At 56.4% G+C, this 17,778-nt stretch overlaps 1 protein-coding gene across 4 annotated transcripts; it reads right to left on the bottom strand.

Annotated features, from left to right (window-relative positions):
- Positions 1–840: 840 nt before the first annotated feature.
- SPATC1L (spermatogenesis and centriole associated 1 like) lies at positions 841–16,780 on the bottom strand. Of its 4 annotated transcripts, XM_074264495.1 has the most exons (7): positions 16,658–16,776; positions 15,075–15,307; positions 8,771–8,857; positions 4,817–5,167; positions 3,383–3,433; positions 1,500–1,651; positions 841–1,235 (listed from the first exon to the last, which is right to left on the bottom strand). In XM_074264495.1, exons 1-7 carry the CDS (start codon positions 16,747–16,749, stop codon positions 909–911), a joined length of 1,293 nt encoding a protein of 430 aa, XP_074120596.1. In that variant the 5' UTR covers positions 16,750–16,776; the 3' UTR covers positions 841–908. The 4 variants fall into 4 exon arrangements, with proteins under 4 accessions (XP_074120596.1, XP_074120597.1, XP_074120598.1 ...); XM_074264496.1 differs by lacking the exon at positions 3,383–3,433 and having other exon boundaries at positions 16,658–16,766; XM_074264497.1 differs by lacking the exon at positions 8,771–8,857 and having other exon boundaries at positions 16,658–16,763.
- Positions 16,781–17,778: the final 998 nt, after the last annotated feature.

Genomic DNA, 17,778 nt, shown 5'->3' with positions numbered 1-17,778 from the left:
GACTCCCGGTCACCTCTCCCTACTGAGGAACTGAGTACTCTGTGCTTTCTCCTGCCTCAATTTACCTCTGGTTTCCTGTGTACTTGTTAAATGGCAAATAAATGAATGACAAAGCAGCTCGGAACCCCTCCAAGGTCAGAGGCCATCCTGGTTCTCAAAGAGCCCAGGCTTCAACAGGACAGACACCGCAGGAGGGGGCCGGCCCAGCAAGGGGCCCAACACCTGGCAGCTCAGCTGGGGTCGGGAGCGCCCGGAGGGATCTCTTGGTTTGGCCTCCCACGTGCATCAGGCAATCGAAGCTGCTGCTGCCCCAGGAGCCCAGAGCTCCCCAATCCCTTGGCCTGGATCATGTCCTCCAATGTTCCTGGCCTGGTTCGCACTCCTCTGGTCCCCCTGCCCGGCTCATCCCCCCTCCCGTCCCTCAGCACGGCTTGCACCCCCCCATCTCCCCGCCTGGATTGTACCCCACCTGTCCCCTGGCCCAGCTGGCACCCCCCACCAGTGTCCCAGCCCATCTCGTGTTCCTGGTCCCCCTGCCCGGCTCACACCCCCCCTCCCGTCCCTCAGCCCAGCTTGCAGCCCCCCATCTCCCCACCTGAATTGTACCCCCACAGTGTTCCTGGTCCCCCAGTCTGGCTCATGCCCCACCAATCGCCTGGCCCGGCTCGCACCCCCCAGTCCCCAGTCTGGCTCGTGTTCCTGGTCCCCCGACCCAGCTCGCACCCCGCCCAGTGCCCCAGCCCATCTTGTGTTCCTGGTCCCCCGGCCCAGCTCGTGGCCCCCCCAGTCTGGTGCCCCCCGCCCCCCTGCAGGAGCCGCAATGATCCCAGCAGGCGCAGCTGGCACACTAACTCAAGCACTTGTATTGTAAAAAAATTGAGGATCTGAGTATGGCTTTGCATCAGCGCTCACCAGGCAAAGAGCGGCTTGCTGTCTTCCTTGGAGAGCTCGCACAGGCAGTTGAGGAGCAGCAGGGAGTCCCCGAGGAACTTGGGGGGCACGATGTCGATGACGAGCTTGCGCAGGGCGGCCGGGTTGTTGTGCAGGGGGTTGGAGCGCAGGTCGGGCCTCTGCTTCAGGATGCCGTACGTGTTGATCAGGAACTCGCTGAAGACGGGGTGCACCTCGCGGTTGTAGCCCAGCTTCTCCAGGCGCGTGGTCAGGGTCAGGTAGCGGTGGGTCAGGTCCCGCAGCTTCTTCTCATCCACAGAGCCATCCAAAGACTTGATGGAGGTCTGTAGGGGGGGGAGGGGAGAAGGGAGGTGGCTGGAGTGAGGGGTTGCTCGTTGTGGGGGGGGGGGCATCCTTGCTCCCACCACAGTGAGCTCATTTCTAATTCTAGTCCCCTACCCAAAAGTTCAGAAGCAGCTCACCTTCTGGGAGGCTGCAGGGGTCCCAAACCCAAGGCTGATCAGAGAGACTGGCTCATCGGGTCAGCCTCCCTGCCTCTGTCAGCCTCTGTGCCCCTGACAGCTTCTGTGCCCCCACCAGCCTCCTACCTGTTTGATCTTCTCAGGGATATTGGACACTGTGAACCCATAGAGCCGTGTCACACCCGGGAAGACATACGCCAGGATTCGTCTGTCCAGCTGGAAGGCGATCTCTCCCACGATCCTCCCATCCTTCTCAGCACTGGTAAAACTCTGTATTTCTGGGAAGAGTGGGGAGGGAGGAAGAGAAAGGGGGCTAAGAGGGAGGCCATGGCCAGGGCGGCTCGGTCCCTCATAGGAAGACAGGCCTGGCTCTCTTATTTGAACTCGTGGTACTCCTTTTAAGAAATTGTCTGAAAATGCGAATCTGCCTGTAAACAAAAGGGGCCAGATCCATGGCTGAGCCACTAAGAATATTGGCCATTTGGGGTTTATCTCATTCACTGATAACAGGGACTATGTACCTAAGAACTCCCTCCCGTCATGGAGACTGGCACTACAAACTAGAGGCTGGCTTTCGAGTTGCCCAGAGTACAGAGAAGCCACCCAGCTGGCCCGGGGAGACCACCCTTCCTGGAGCCAAGGCCAGCTTTCTCCCATATTACAATTCTGTAGCCAAAGATACCCTGGGAAGCTCCTGGGGGAAACCCCCCACAGCACCCCTCACTGATGAGGAAGCTTGTTCAATCTCCTCTCCCCTTCTCCTTTCACTCTCCAGGGGCCTAAAATGAGTCAGGGATGGAGGTGATATCCAGGAACTGGGAGGAGGCCAGCAGCACCTTCTGGGAAGCCCCTGGGGCCCTGGGGCAGCCAGCCTGTTGTCTGCAAACTCTTCCCAACATCCAACCTCCATCAGCCCCTTGGGGTGGGTCTTCTGATTTCTGGGGCCAAACACAAAGAGCTTAAACCTCTCCCACAGAACAGCAGCTGCCTATACCTGCCGGCTCTCTGACTAAGCCTCCCCATCTTCCTTCCATTGTCCCTCAAATGGCATGAAGAGAGTTAACCAACTAGAAAAGGAGATACAGAGTCTTAAAGATGAAAATAATTCTGAAAATAGAAATGGACAAAGGGAAGCCAGTGAAGCTATAAGAGACCAAGAAATAGCAAAGTAAAATATAAAGAATGAAAAAAATAGAACAGAATATGAAACATAAGAAAAACAACGGATTTGGAGAACAGAATAAGAAAAGAAAATATAAGAAAAACTGGGGTACCTGAAAATTGAAACCAGAAAAAGAATCTTGGCACAGTAAGGCAAGAAATAATCAAAGAAAATTGTCCTGGCGTGATAAAACAGGAGGAGAAAAGAGAAATAGAAAAAATCCACCAATCACCACCTCAAAGAAATCCTTTGTGGAAAACACATAGGAATATTATTGTCAAGTTATGAAACTCCCAGATCAAAAAGAAAATTCTGCAAGAAACAAACAAAAAAAAAATCAAATATGCTGGAGCTGCAATTAGAATTGTACAGAATTTATCAGTAGCCACAATAAAAGATCACAGAGTCCTAAAATAATATATACTGGCAATCAAAAGAACTATCGTATTCAGAAATCATATTCAAAAATATCATATTCAGAAAAATTATCCATAATATTGAACAAAAAGAAATGGACATTCAATGTAGTTGTAGATTTTCAGGACTTTCTTTCAGCTATTCCCAAATTTAATAGAAAATTTAACATATAAAAGCTAACATCAAAGATCCATTTCAAGAAACTGAACGTGGACAAACTGTATACCATATGTTTACGATGTTTAAGATGCAGACCAGTAATTGAGCAGCTCAAAAGAAAGGCTGGGGCAGAACTGAGCATGTTCTGACTCTAAAAAAGCAAAACCGTCTAGGATGAGGTAGAAGTGGTCATTAGGTCATACAAACGAGGTGCAGGGGAAGAACCAGCACAGAAGCATTGGGGGGCTCATAACCCCGAAAACCTGCTCACCTGGATGACTAGACAACACTGCACCACGAAGGGTACGGCACCCTCCAGAATCTATTAAGAAATAAGGCGGGAGGGAATAGGATAAGGGAGATGTAGAAGGACGTGTAGATTTAGGGCAGTGGACAAGGTGGCTTAGAACAAGGGGGGTACAGAAGGGCACTCAGATTAACTGAAGTGGACTAAGCCAGGTAAATTAACGGGCCAGGGATAAAGAGGGAAAGGCAGGTCGGGGAGAAGAGAAGGGAGGAGCCATGGTTGGGGGGAGGGCAAAGAAAAAGACACAGGTGGGTTACGAAGCAGCCACACTGTCATGGAAAGATCATGGAATCCCCAGGGGCCTTCTCTGCCCTCCGACCTTGGGCAAATCACCTGTAAAACCTGGATGGGTTGAGGTCCGGCACTCAAGGGTTCTAGATTCCAATAATCCCCAGCCCAAGACCCTCCACATGTCTAGACAATATCACTGGTGTGTGAAGGAACGGGGTGTGTGACCTGGAGCTGAGGGCCGCCAGAGCACAGGAGGTCACGGGGCTCTAGCCTCTGCCCTCCTGCATGGCGGCCGGAGAGCCCTCGGCCTCTGCTCTGCCAGCCCCTCCCGGGAGTTACAATGGAGCCCATAGGCCCTGTTTGTGGTGGGTCCTAAGGCCTCCCTCTTAACGAGGCTGGGAAGGAGATTTGGCTTTTGTGGTCCCGGACCCCGGCACCCAGCCCCAAGCCGCCCAGCTCCTTTTGGGAAGTTTTGCCCAGTCTTCTTCGCACCTATGTGTAAACTTTGCATTGATCCTTAGAACCTCGCCTTTCTCCTAACTCACTGGGCAGCACATGGGCAGGCCCCTCCAGCCCCCAGCCAGCCTGGCTCCCAACTTCCAAGGGCCCGACAGAGGACTTTTGTCCCCCAGAGTTCCCAAGTGGAGAGGCTGGGGCCTCCCAGAGGCCGGAGGGCAGAAGAGATGTTATACGCCCCTTTCCTGTTTGCCAACTGACCTCGCAGAGACTTCTGGAGGAGCAGCCCTGGGGAACAGGGCCCAGGGACAGGAAGGTCGAATGGGGGGCTCCTGCCCAGAAGTGGCCTTGCTGAGGGAACCCTAAGTGTCCCTCCTGGGAATAACCAACATCTGAGGGCCCTTGGGTCTTCAGGGTGTTTCAGAGGTGACCTCTCACCTCACGTATGTGGGAACCAAAGCACCCAGAGGGTGAGCCTTTGTGCCAACAGACACAGGGTGCCCCAGAGGTCAAAGGTGAACCTAGTCACTCCTGGACCTTCCCTCTCAGGGATGGGAGAAAGGCTGGCTCTCACAGTAGTCTCGTCTCTTAGATTAGAAGCTCCATGAAGGCAGGAGCTTCCCCAGCCCCGCCCCCCAGGATCCTCTCCTCCGGATGAGAGGGGCTCTGTGCTCCCCAGCCCCCCCCCCGCTCCCCGTAGGGTCCCGGTACCATTTAAGTAATAGCTTTTTCTCATCTTGTCCCCTCCGGGCAGGCCGCTCTCGGAGAAGCAGACTTTCTTCTGCCGGATCTCCTTGGACTCAGCCATGGGCTTGTCGATCATGGAGTCCTGCATGTTGCTGAGCAGCTGGCTGAGCTTCCTTTCGGTGGTTCTCGAGGAGTAGATGTCGGGGGGGCTGAGGAAGCCCTTAAAAGCCACCTGGGAGGGGGTGTTGCAGGTGGGAGACGAGGTGTCCTCCTCGTTGGAAATGTTGATGTGGGAGTAAAGCAGGTCCTCCAGGGCCGAGGGCTGGAGCTGGGTGGACGCCTCGGGGACGTTGATGAGCCTCCCGTATTCTGCAACTGGGACAGAAGGGACACGAGGGGGTCACAGACACGCGGCGGCACAAAGCGCACACACACAATGTCACGGCGTCCCACGCCACAACAGTGTCACACACAATGCCTACACCCATTGGGTACACATGTACCCGATGTTACAATGTCATACACGCCACAATACATAGTGTCACACATGTCACAAACAATGCAATGTCACAACATGATGTCACAGTGTAACACCCAATAGCATATACACGTGAATACAATGTTACAGTGTCCCACACGCCACAACACACATGCACATTATGCAAACACACCATGTTGTCACACAATGTCATACAAATATACACATACAATACAATCTCACGTGACATCACCTCACAATGTGTCACACACAGTCACGCACATACACATGTCATATGTACATGCACACAACGTTCTACACAATCTCACACATATCACAATACAAATGCACGTGACATGAAAACACAATATGGTACACATAAATACACACACATAATACATAGTCACACACAATGTAACACTGTCACACACACAAACACAATGGCACAGTGTCACACATACACACAATATCACTCACACACACACACACACACACACACACACACACAGAGCCCATTTGATGTCATCCGGAAGCAGCGGTCCAGGGAAAGCAACCCTGAGGCAGCTCGGATCACATGGAGGCAACTCTCAGCATCAGTGAGTTTTCCGGTTCCTGAGATCCAGCTTGAATCTGCCCCCATCCCCACTCCCTCCACTCCCCACCTCCCCCAGCAGTTCCCTCCCCTTCACTGTCTGGGAGCCTTAAGTCTCCAAGGACCCCCCCTCCCTCCACAGCAGGCAGGACCCCTGAGAAGAGTCCAAGCTGCAGAGTCCAGGCCCTGGATTCGAATCCCATCTCTGACACTTAATGGCTTGGTCCCTCCCCCTCAGTTCCTCTATCTGTAAAGCAAGGAGGCTGGAGCACATGAGCTAAGCCGTGACCAGTGGTCCTGCCAAGTGTTCCCTTGTCCAGGCTCTGTCTTGAGCCCCCCAGATCAAGCCATGTTTCCACAGCACAGGTTTCATCTGGACCCCTGCCTCCCTGGTCCCGGCCATGCAGCCTCTCGGGGCAGCTGAGAGCCTCCTGCATTTTCTACTGATTCAGACTGGGGTTCACTTGGAGCCCCGGCTCATCCTCCAGTGCTCCCAAGCACTGCCTCCTTTTTGTACTTGCAAAGTTGACTTCTATCCAAGCATAAGATTTTACATTTTTCTCTATGAAATTTCTTGTTTCATTTGGTCCCATGATCTCGGGTTGGGGAGGTTTTTATTTGATTGTTGTTTACAGATTTGCCGCCTTTGTTTGTTTGTTTGTTTGTTTAGTATTTTGTTTTTTGCCTATTACATTTAAAAACAATTTTAACTTTTGTTTTTAAATTTTTGAGTTCCAAATTCTCTTCTTCCTCCTTTCCTCCCATTGAGAAGGCAAATAATTTGATACAGGTCATGTAAAACCCCTTTCCATGTTTTTCCACGTTGGGGGAAAAAAAAAAAACCAGGTCACAAAAACCTCACAATAACACACCAAGAAAAAATTTTTAAATAAAAAAAAAAGTCTGCTTCACTCCGTATTCAGACCCCACCAGTTCTTCTCTGGGAGCTTTGTTTGGACATGTTCTCCCCCAAGAGATTGTGAGGGCAGGGCCTGTCCTTATACACGGCTAGTGCTTAGCCCAGAGCCTGCCCACAGAGGGGCTCCCATGTTCACTGGCGAGGAAAGCCCTGTCCCCATGCGGAGGGGCCCAATGCCCAGCTGGCATAGGTTGGTTTGTCCAGGTGAGAATGCAGGTCCCACCCTCAGGCTTTCACAAGGGGTGGGCACCTACGCCGCCATCTACTAATGTCTGCTGGGCGCTTTGCAACCCTCCTCCGTCCTGAGCTCGCCTCTGGCCCCTGAAGCACCATCTGAGAGTAAGGCTGATCATCTTCCCCCTGTGGCCCCCGGTGAAGCCGGGTTCCCCTTTCGATTTCTTCCCCCTGTGGCCCCCGATGAAGCTGGGACCCCTTTTCAGATTTCTTCTTCCTACCGTCCCCAGTGAAGCCGGGTTCCCCTTTCGATTTCTTCCCCCTGTTGTCCCCGGTGAAGCCGGGGCCCCTTTCGATTTCTTCCCCCTGTTGTCCCCGGTGAAGCCGGGGCCCCTTTTCGGAACCAATCATTAAAGAAAATGCTGAGCTTCACTAAGGGGTCAGTGAATATAAGAGAGACACATACCAGAGGTCCCTGGGAAATCTTTGAGCTCCAGGTTTGAACCTTTGCCCACCGGGGTCTCCCAGAAACACAAGACCCAGAAAAGCTCTGGCCATTTCAACTCTCCACAATCTGGTTCCTACTTCCACTGCAGGTAGTTATTTCCCAGATTCGACCTCCTGTTTCCTGACTCTCGGGCCTTTGCATGGGTCACACAGCCGCCCTATCCAGAGAGTCCTCCCTGACGGCCACCAGCAGTTGTTAATGCCATCTCCCCCTCCTATCAGCTCCTTCCATGACATTAATTCAGTGCCCCTTCCTCTTCCCCATCCCACAAGCTCACAAGTGGATGATATGGAGCAATGGAGGCCACTCCGCCTGAGGGACTTTGTTCCCCTGGGACCCAGCAAATAGCGGCCCTCAGCAAGGCCTTACTGGCTAGAGCTGGGGCTAATATTTGAGAGCTACAATCTAGCCAGCGCGTTCACTGCTAGATTCTCTGATAAAGCTGGCTCAGCGAGAGCCAGAACTCTGGGACCCTCGCCCCCAGCAGCCTCCCAACCCACCCCCTTTACAAAGGGGTCTGACCAGCCCAGCCCACCCTGGGGCGGGAACCCGTCTTCACCCTAGGGTCTGGAGGAGGCTCTTGGCTCCAGGAAATGTCTCCGGAGAGAAAGGAGGGCGTCCTTTTCTCAGAAAACACCACATCCTGGGAAGGTTCCGTTGGTGGAAATTCCATGGCCAAGTCAGGGCAGCGCGAGCTAACAAGCTGCCCTCCCCCTGCTGCTTCCCAATGGTGTCTCCATCTGTACACCGGACGGACACTCCTACGTCTTAACACTTAATTCGTAATCCGGCCCCCAACCCTTAGTAGTGCATGGGGAGCTATATAAAAACGCTACGAACAGCAGAAGCATTGAGTGGTAAGACTAATTTGTTAAAATGACATCCTGACGAGTGTTGTCCACTCAAAGGCGTCCCGTCCCGTCCCTCCCCCCCGGGAGCTTCCACCTTAGCCAAGTTGTGGTTTTTGCCCAAAATGGGGCTGGAATTCCATCCCAGGGGGATGCCTTGGACTAAGAGGGCCCTCTTAGAGACCTCCACACATGAGCCGGCCCTCTCATCAGTCCTGGGCCCTTCCGCCAGTTCTCGGCTTCATGGCCAATCCTTGGAGACCCACGAACACAAGCGGCCCTCCCGTCAGTCCTGGGCCCTTCCTCCAGTCCTGGGCTTTATGGCCAGCTCTTAAAGACCTACAGACACAAGCGGCCCTCCCATCAGCCTTGGGTCCTTCTGTCAGCCCAACTTCACGGCCAGCCCTTGGAGACCTACAGAGACAAAGACTTCCTTCTTTGGATAAACGGGTTTCATACCTGGAGCGGCAGATGACGACTGTTTTACAGACGACTGAACCGAAGTGCACAGGAGGGAAACGAGAGGTTCCGGGCTCAAGGCTGGCCCTAGGTAAAATCGTGAAGTGACTGACGTTGCTTCCGCCCTTCTCCCTGCTGCCCCCCAGACTTGCTCTCGCTCAGGCTCTGCCCCCCACGGCCCCATTTTCCCCCTGGCTTGGCGAGATTCGGCTTGGGTGCCACCTCCTACATGAAGCCTTCCCTGATCCCCAAAGTTGTTGGTGCTCTATCCCTCCTGAAATGACTCTGCACTTGGTCTGGCAGCAGCTACCCGCCCCCCCATGGAACGTAAACACCTTGAAGGGCAAGGACCTGTGCCATCTTTTGTCTTTGTACCCTCAGTGCCTAATGGGCACCTTCCCTGAAGCAGCATTGAATGGGACTGTCACCAGAAGCGACTGCCCTGAATGACACGGAGGAGAGTAGGGCTCTGCCCCAGGCCCGCCCCACTCCCCTCTGAGACCCTCCTAGTCTCATCCACCATGCCCAGGATGCTCAGGGCTCCCAGGGAGGGTGACCCCTGGGGTCTGCAAGAAGCCAGGAGGGAATAAATGTGTGTGTGTGTATGCGCGCGTGTGTGTAAATGGATATACATATAAGAAATATACATACTCGTAATGCATAAGGGTATGTAAATTCTTTTTTTTTTTTTTTTTTTGCTGAGGCAATTGGGGTTAAGTGACCCGCCCAGGGTCACACAGCCAGGAAGTGTTAAGTATCTGAAGTCAGATTTGAACTCGGGTCTTCAAGGCTGGTGCTCTATCCACTGCGCCACCTGGCTGCCCCCATAAATCTTTAACTACTTAAATGTTGCAAGTGTATATGTTATGTCAAATATTGATTTCTAAATACATACACATGCGTACATCTTCACGCATATATGTGTATGGTTATTTGAGGGGGGAGGGAAGCACCAACAACTACAGGACTCGGGAAACGCTTCTTGGAGGGCGTGCTTCCCTGGATGCCGTGATTCCGAGAGGTAGAGGGAAAGAAGAGCATGCTGGGTGTTGAAGGCAGCTGAGACACAGAGCGTGGAGCCCGGGGAGCAGCGCGGCGGCCAGTGTGCTCGGATCAGATGAAGGGAAAGTGGTGCCCATTGAGCTTGGAGAAGCTGGCTGGAGCCTGACTGTAAGGGGCCTTGGTGGGCCGGTCATAGGCCATGCCTCTGAATATTCTTGAACAGCCAGCTGGCCTTGAAGGGTGAAGGCGTGAGGGAAAAGGATGAGCGTGTTACTGATGACACGCCTGAGAGAAGCTGAGAACAGGGGTGGGAGGTGGCGGCAGCTGGGTGGTAGGGGGCAGAGCAGCAGCCCTGAAGGCAGGAGGGCCTGAGAAAAGGGGGAAGAGGATGACCTCCACTGAGTTCCAGCTGCTTCTGGGATATCCGATTGGGAATATCCAAGAAACATGTGGTGCTCTCCCATGGGAGATGAGGAGACAAGGGCTGACGGGTAATAAATGAGACCAGGGGAGTTGATCAGAGAAAAGGAGAAAAGGAGAGGACCAGCTTTGCCAGAGGGTTCAGAGATCTGCGAGAACTCAAGAAGGGGAGCCAGAGAGAATACGAAAACCAGAAGCGAAGAACGCAGCACAATCAATAGCGTGCAGTGTACAAGAGATCAGTGAGGAGGACCGAATGAAGCCGGCACAAGGGAGGCGCTCCCCAGAGGGCGAGGAAGCTGGATTGAAGGAGGTGGGGCGGCAGTGCAGGGTCACCCGCCTCTCTCTGCTCCGGAGCCATCTGGTCCAGTGGCCAGAGACACATCAGGACCCCCCCCCCCCCCCAGCCTGCAGGGACCCGAGAAGCTTAGACAAGGCGTCCTCAGAAGGCGTGTGTGCAGGTGACTGATGTAAAGAAGGGAAGGAGAGCTCAATAGCTTGAGGAAAAGTATGGATCAAGCGAAGCCTTGAGCTAGAGAACCGACGGGGCAAGCTTGTAAGGCAGCAGGGAAGAAGCCAGACGTGGAAAATCACGGGTGACCAAAGCGCTCACTAGAGAGGGCAGCACTTCCAGTGGTCTTGTGATGGAGAGAGCCAGCTACCCCCAGAGAGGACCGTGGGAAGGGAGGGGGGTCACAACCCAGCATTGTCACTCTTGTTGCTCGCTTGCACTTTCTTTTCTTTTTGATCTGATTTCTCTTGTGCAGCAAGAGAATTGTACAAATATGTTTACATAGATTGGATTTAATACATATTTTATTATGTTGAGCACATGATGGAGTGCTTGCCATCTTGGGGAGAGGAAAATTTGGAACACAAGACCATGCAAGGGCCAATGTTGAAAAATTATCCGCTGAAAATAAAAAGCTTTAATAAAAAAAAGAATGCAAGCAAAGGTGAGGGCAGGGTAGGACCCTGTGGCCAAGGAGAGGGCTGGGCCTTGGACAAGGGTGTGTCTCTGGGGAAGGAGGGCACAGGCAACAGTGTAGAGGGGTTCAGAGAAGGAAGCTTGGGAGCCGTGGGAGAGAGCCTGCTTTCTTGGAAATGTTGGAGACCAGGGCTTCCGCTGAGCTGCCGGAGGCATGGAAGAAAGGGGTTTGGCACCCTGGCAAGAATCAGTTTGGGAAAAGTAAAGGAAGACTGCGTTCCGGGGAGGGCCCCGTCTGTGCTCTCGTGTGACTCCTTCCACACTGTCCCGGGTGTTGGGGGAACGGGAGAACAAGGGCCCATGAATCCGGGCTCTCCTCCTCGGAGCCAAGTTTCTTGGAGGGTGAAAAACTGGAGGAAACGTGAAAGGAAGCCATTGTGAAAGGAAATGTGTTGATACCGGAGCGGGGTTTCCCAGGGGGACAGCAAGCTAGGAGCTTAAGGGGTTGGAGTGGAGGGGACGGGTAGAGAAGGGGAGCTTGGGAGCCCTGGAGCAAGCCAGCCTGAGGTAGAAAGGGAGAGACATCTGATTGTGAGACGCGGCTAAGCATTGGGCCGGTAAGCGCTTGGTGGCTGGACTTCCCAGGACCTGCTGGACACTCACGTCTGGCCCCACCTCTCTTTGCTCCACGCCAACACCGTGGGAGATGAGGTCTAGTCAAGACTCCCTACCTGCAGAGCCGGGCCACGGGGCCTCTTCCCCTGGCCCCAATGTGGGCCAGACCCGCAGAGCCGGGCCCCGGGGCCTCTTCCCCTGGCCCCGGTCTGGGCCAGACCCCCAGAGCCGGGCCACGGGCCCTCTTCCCCTGGCCCCAATGTGGGCCAGACCCGCAGAGCCGGGCCACGGGGCCTCTTCCCCTGGCCCCGGTGTGGGCCAGACCCGCAGAGCCGGGCCACGGGGCCTCTTCCCCTGGCCCCAATGTGGGCCAGACCCGCAGAGCCGGGCCACGGGGCCTCTTCCCCTGGCCCCAATGTGGGCCAGACCCGCAGAGCCGGGCCACGGGGCCTCTTCCCCTGGCCCCAATGTGGGCCAGACCCGCAGAGCCGGGCCACGGGGCCTCTTCCCCTGGCCCCAATGTGGGCCAGACCCGCAGAGCCGGGCCCCGGGGCCTCTTCCCCTGGCCCCGGTGTGGCCCAGGCCTCCAGTCCAGGGGCAGTGGAGAACTGGGGCAGCATCTCCAAACCCATTCCTGGAGCCAAAAGGAGGCTGTAGAGCCCCCTCCGGGAGGACCAGGGTCTTCGGGTGTGTTTGCTCCGAGAAACTAGCAGCGGTGTCGGAAGCAAGGGGGAAGGTGAACGGGCTTCTGGATTCGGAAGAGGAGTGGCTGGTGACTTTTGGGGGGGAGGGGAGGAACTCAGGGAGCGGGCTGGGGAAGGGCTTGAGAAGATGCTTTCTTCCCTTTTGGAATTCAGCTCAGAATGGCTGAAAAACGTTTGGGGAAACTGAGTCTTCCCACTGCTCCTCTGGGCTCCCTAGGGCACCGCTGGTCTGGTAAAGCCAGGAGGCAGCCACAAGGCTTTTTAGCCCGACAGTCAGCGGAGAGCCCTGGCTTTTCCCAGGCTGCCCAGAACACCTCGGTTCTTTTCAGAAGGACACGGGGGTCCAAGGCAATAGAAACCACCTTTTTCAGCCTCAGGCCCCAGGTCATTCTGGGAATGGAACAACTAGCAGCCCCGCCTTGCCAAGGATGCCCGGGCCGGCCGAGCATCCCACAAAGGTCGAGCAGAGCCGTATTTGGCCTTGCTTACGGGGATCCGCAGCCGCCCCCTCGGCTGCCCCCACAGAACCCCTGTGGGAAGCCAGAAACGCTCCCCGAGAACTTGGCTCGTTAGCCAGCTCGGAATGTTCAGGAGCTGCCGCCTAAATCTCCGCCCTGCTGGTGCTCCCGTCCCCGCCCTGCTGGTGCTCCTGTCCCCGCCCTGCCCGTTCCCCTTCCCCTTCATTCATCTCCTCAGGCGCGGCAAACCCTTTCCACTATTTCAGATTCCTCCTAAACCTGAAGGTCATTGACCCTCAGGAAGTGGAAGGGACCAGGTCCTCTCAGCACGAGAGCAATCTCCCTCCTCCTCCTCTTCCTCCTCCTGAAATGTCCACACCCCCTCTGGCCGGTAGTCATGGGGACCACGCCCTCAGGCGAAGGGCCCCTCCCCCTCTAGCCAGAGACAGGAACCACGCCCTCCGGGGCGGGCCATCCGATCTCTGGCCAATGAGGGGGACCACGCTCTCAGGGGGCGGGCCAGCTCTTATTTAAGTGTTGCAAAGGGGCCCTCCCCCTGCATCTGACGGCCCTGGGGGAGTCTTCCCCCCCGGAGCCCAGTGGCCCTGACTCAATCGCTCTATTCCGCCAAAGCTGAAAAAACAAAGGGTTGGGGCCAGCGCGGCCCCTGCAGGACCCCAGGCCGCGCGCCCCCGCTGCCCTTCTCCCTCCATTACTCTCTCCGTTCCACCCTCAGGGAGCCACCCCGAGCCCCGCAGGCCCGCCTGGGGCTCGCAGGGAGAGGAGGATGGCCGCCACGATGGCCGTGAGCGTGGGCCGGACTTCTCCCAGCGAGCCCGCCCGCCCTCCTCCAGCCCCCGCGGCTCCAGCACGGCGGCAGGGTGAGGGCGGCGCGAGCTCAACCTGCGCCCCCGGCTCAGGCGGATCCCACACGGGCCTTAGCAGAAGCGTTTCCCAGAGTGCCGAGCTTCCCCCTTTCCGAAAAAGCCACGTTACTCAGGCTCCCGGAAAGGCGAGCGCGGCCGGCCCTGGGAGGTGGCCGGGCTCCATGGTCCCCGACTCAGGCAGGAAGAAGGGGCTCTGGGAGGGGAAGCGGCAGGAATGCTTCTGCGGAGGCCGAGGCCCGCTTCCCGCTTCTCGGTCACCACCCGTTGCCCGGCGGGCTGCTCCTGTCTTTTTGCAGGGGGCTTCACCTGCAGCCGGCCCTCCTCGGTGTACTTCCCTGCAGCCCGCCCAGGCCCGGAGGGGGGAGGCCAGGCGCCATTGCCCCTGCTTTAGGGAGGGGAAGCTGAAGACCGCAGAGATAGGGCCAGCCAAGGGCAGCCCGGGGCTCTTCCAGAGCTCCCACTCAGGCCCTTGGGTGGTGGGCTGGGGGGCCCCCTTGGCCTGGAGGCTAACTTCTTGGGTGAGAAAGGCCCTGCCTCAAAGGGCTCACAGGCTCGTGGGTGGGAGCGGGCCTGGCACCAACACCCTGACCAGGACTCCTGGCCCGACAGAGAAGGCTGGACGAAGCTCGCACATGCCCCCCTGGAATCCTCCCCTCAGCCCCAAGGGGGCCTGACCGTTCACCCTGGGTGGGCACCACCATGGGAGAGGGCAGGCGAGCGTCCAGTGTGGCTGAATTGGGACCGGGCGGGAGGGAGGAGAAGCCGAGAGAAGCTGAGGGGGTGGAGCCGCCCCGGGGAGCCCATGGGCACCATGGGCTTTCCTTGTATCCGTTTGCCCAAGAGGAGCGGGCAGAAATCCCCCAGTGAGATTAACCTGGCCGGCCGCAGTCGGGCTCCCGAGGCCCCCGCGGGCCCCACGGAGCCCCTTTTCGGGGTGGGGCCCGACCGCCCACAAGGGCTGGCAAGCTCTGGGAGACAAACTCCCCCCGCCTCAGCACCTGCTCTCTCCCCAAGGGAAGCAGGCTCTGGGCCCTCGGCGGAAAGCCTTCTCTGCTTCAAGGGAACAGCCTCCCTCCTCACACCTCTGGCCTGGCTCCGGGAGCCTTGGAAGGGCCAGCTTCTACGGGCCTGGAGGCTCCTCGGGACAGGGGCTGTGCCCCCGGCACCCTCCACGGCGCTCTGCTCTAGGTACTTGACAACGACCAACGAGGAACGGCCCCAAACCGAGACGGGCCGTGTTCGGGTGAGTTCGGCGCCCCCACCCCTGCGGCCCATCGCCTCCCTGCTTACCTCCAGCGCCGGGGGAGCAGGCCTCAGGGTATCCTGGGACTTTGGGGAAGATGAAGTCGCGGTTGTCGCGAGCATCTCGATTTCGGTTGCTGTTTTCGTGGCAGCTCTCGTTGAGAAGCCGCTTCAGCATCTGGTTCTCCTTCATCAGTCGGACCTGCTTCTTCAGGTCGGCATTCTCGCTCATGAGCCTGTTCATCAACTCATTCCCCTCGGCCATATCCTTCTTCTCTTCCCTAAAGGAGAATGACACAAGACGACTTGACTACTTTTAAGGTGGAAAGATGGCTCTCAGGTCATACTCAGGAAGTCGGCAAATAATATTCCATGACAAGTAATGGGGCTTCCGCGGCCTTATGATGTCACACAACCTTAAAGGAACAGGCGTAGTCACGGGGGAGCCGAGGGGAGAGCCCAAAGCCTTCCCCTCCTCCGCGGGATAAGGGTTTTGGGGGAGGTATCGGTATCAAGGACAAAGGGCATTTGGAAGACCTCCCGGGAGGTCCGGCTGGCCAGCTGAGGGCGAGTGCCCCCAGAAAGCAGACCCGACCGCCACACCCGTCCGTGTACAAAAATGAATCCTGGGATTGGGTCACCTGAATGGCATGTGGAACTGGATGGACCAAAAGGCTCCTCATCCATTTTAAAGGTGAGAAGCCCAAACCTCGGTTTGCGAAGCTTTGAACCCAGGTCCCTGTTCCCATCCCCCAGACTCTGCTCGGCTTGTCAAGGAAACTCAAAGACAGCGGACCCGCTTGAGGAGATGCGGACGGGTCCTTGAAAAGCAGCACGTGCTCCCGGCTGGCAGCCCCCTCCCCTCGGCCAGCCTTCCCAGGGCTCTGCCCGGCTCAGCTTCCTCACCCTCCCCTGGGGAGCCACCGAGGCCCCCCACACACACTCAGATCCCACCAGGGCTTCCCTCTCCAAGATTCTCAACAAAAGCTTTCTTAACACGCTGGGTTTTCTGTTCTGGTTTTCGAGGGCCACGGAACCACGCCCCAGGACAAAGGATTTGGCTACTTGTCTCTCGAATCTAGAATTTAGCAGGCTAACACAATGCTTCGATCTCCACAAAGGAGAGCAGTCTAGATGATGACACGGACACAGTGTGCTAGAAAAAGACCAAAAACCCAAAGCGCCCACGCCTCTGCTGTCCTCAGTCGGACCGAAACCTCCCACGCACCAGCCACAAGGGCCCAGCGTCCACTGCCTGCCTGAGGAGCTTGGGGATTCAAGGACTCCCCACGTTTTCTGAGCCAACAGTATCGGGGCAGGGCAAAGGCTCCTCTGACACGGGTTAGGACCCCAGAAGCCTGCAAAGCCCCCTCAGGACCCAATGTGAAGGAGCTGGCTCCGGCCATCCACACGCGGAGAGAGAAGTGGATGACAAACCAGCGGGTCCCTTCTAGCGGCGATGCTAGAGCCAAGCCTAGAAGGGAGCTGCAGGAGGAGGCGGGGCCGTGCTTTCGGTGCTTCCAAAGCCCAGGGCTTCGCAACCACCCGTTCCCTGGTCAGCCCACTCCTATGAACCCCAACAGCACGAACTAATGAAAACCCAAATTGGAGACGAGATAAAAGGTGCTGACCTGCTCCTTCCTTGGCTGTTGTGACACTGTACCCTCATGGTCTTCCTCCTTCCAGTAAGTGCATGTCCTCCTGGCCCTCTGGCTCCCTCCATCCTCCCCTACTCTGGTGATCTCACAGTCCTACGGCCTCAATTATTACCTCAGTGCAGAGGCCCCCAAATTGCCCACATCTACCCTGGGCCTGGGGGGGCCTGCAGGGCCCTCCACATGGAGCCCGTCCCTCTTCCCTTTTCTGTCTCAGCCAACAGCCCCCCTTCACCGTCTCGGGGTCCGCGTTTGCTTCTCTCTGCCCTTCACGTGTCCCATCGCTTCTGCCTCCCCCCCTTTGGGAACCTCTACGGTTCTTTTCACAATCACCCGAGAACAGTCTCTAGTTCTTTTTGCCTTAAAAAAAAAATGACTTGTTTACATTATTTATAAATTTTGTTTACATTATTTATAAATGTGATTGTCCCCCACCCACTGAGCTTTGGACCCAATGATATCTGACGTTCTGTATCCACATCTCCTCCTCCACAGTCCGGGCTTCCTGCCTCCAATCCGCCCTCTCCCTATCCATCTACACTGGCGCCCGAGTCACCTTCCGAATTCACCATTTCCCAAATATCACCAAAACCTGGCTGCGGAGCCTGGGGGAGGGGAAAAGCCTCTATTCCCAGTTGTGAGCGCCCAGGCGGCTTGTGGGGTTACCTGCTGGTGGGAAAGATAAGGCCGGGACTCCAGAGAGTCCGATTCCCGCAGGAACAGGCGGCGGCTATGTGTGTTGGCCCGTAGGGGGGAGCGGATTCTAGTCTCGACAGGCTAGCTACCCAGGGAGCAACATGAAATTCAATAGGGATAAAGCCTGATTTAATCCAAGATTGTGCCTCACAGGTGCTAGGTGGGCTTGGCAGGAAGCTGGAGAAACCCAAGGGTCCCAGTGGACCGCAAGCTCAATAAGCTTGATGAGCAGGCTGGAAAGCTGGGGGGACTGTGTTCCAGAGTGAGGGACCACCCATCCTGCTGCCCTCTGCTTTGGTCACGAGCTTTGGTTGGGCTACCACGAGTGAGTGGATCCAGAGGTGGCTGATCAGGCGGGTGACTGGGCACTCAACTGGCTGAGGATTGGAACGGGCCCTGGG

This window comes from Sminthopsis crassicaudata, chromosome 4 (assembly GCF_048593235.1).
Source record: "Sminthopsis crassicaudata isolate SCR6 chromosome 4, ASM4859323v1, whole genome shotgun sequence".
Taxonomy (NCBI): Eukaryota; Metazoa; Chordata; class Mammalia; order Dasyuromorphia; family Dasyuridae; genus Sminthopsis; species Sminthopsis crassicaudata.
The sequence above is the reverse complement of the archived record's forward strand: the minus strand, read 5'-3'. Positions and strand labels throughout refer to the sequence as shown.

Coding starts and splice junctions, on each gene's coding strand:
- SPATC1L (XM_074264495.1), bottom strand. CDS start 16,749: ATGGAGGGAGCCAGAGGGCCAGGAGGACATGCACTTACTGGAAGGAGG. Junction 15,308..16,657: donor AACAGCCAAGGAAGGAGCAG/GTCAGCACCTTT, acceptor ATTCTCCTTTAG/GGAAGAGAAGAAGGATATGG. Junction 1,236..1,499: donor TCCCTGAGAAGATCAAACAG/GTAGGAGGCTGG, acceptor CCCCCCCTACAG/ACCTCCATCAAGTCTTTGGA.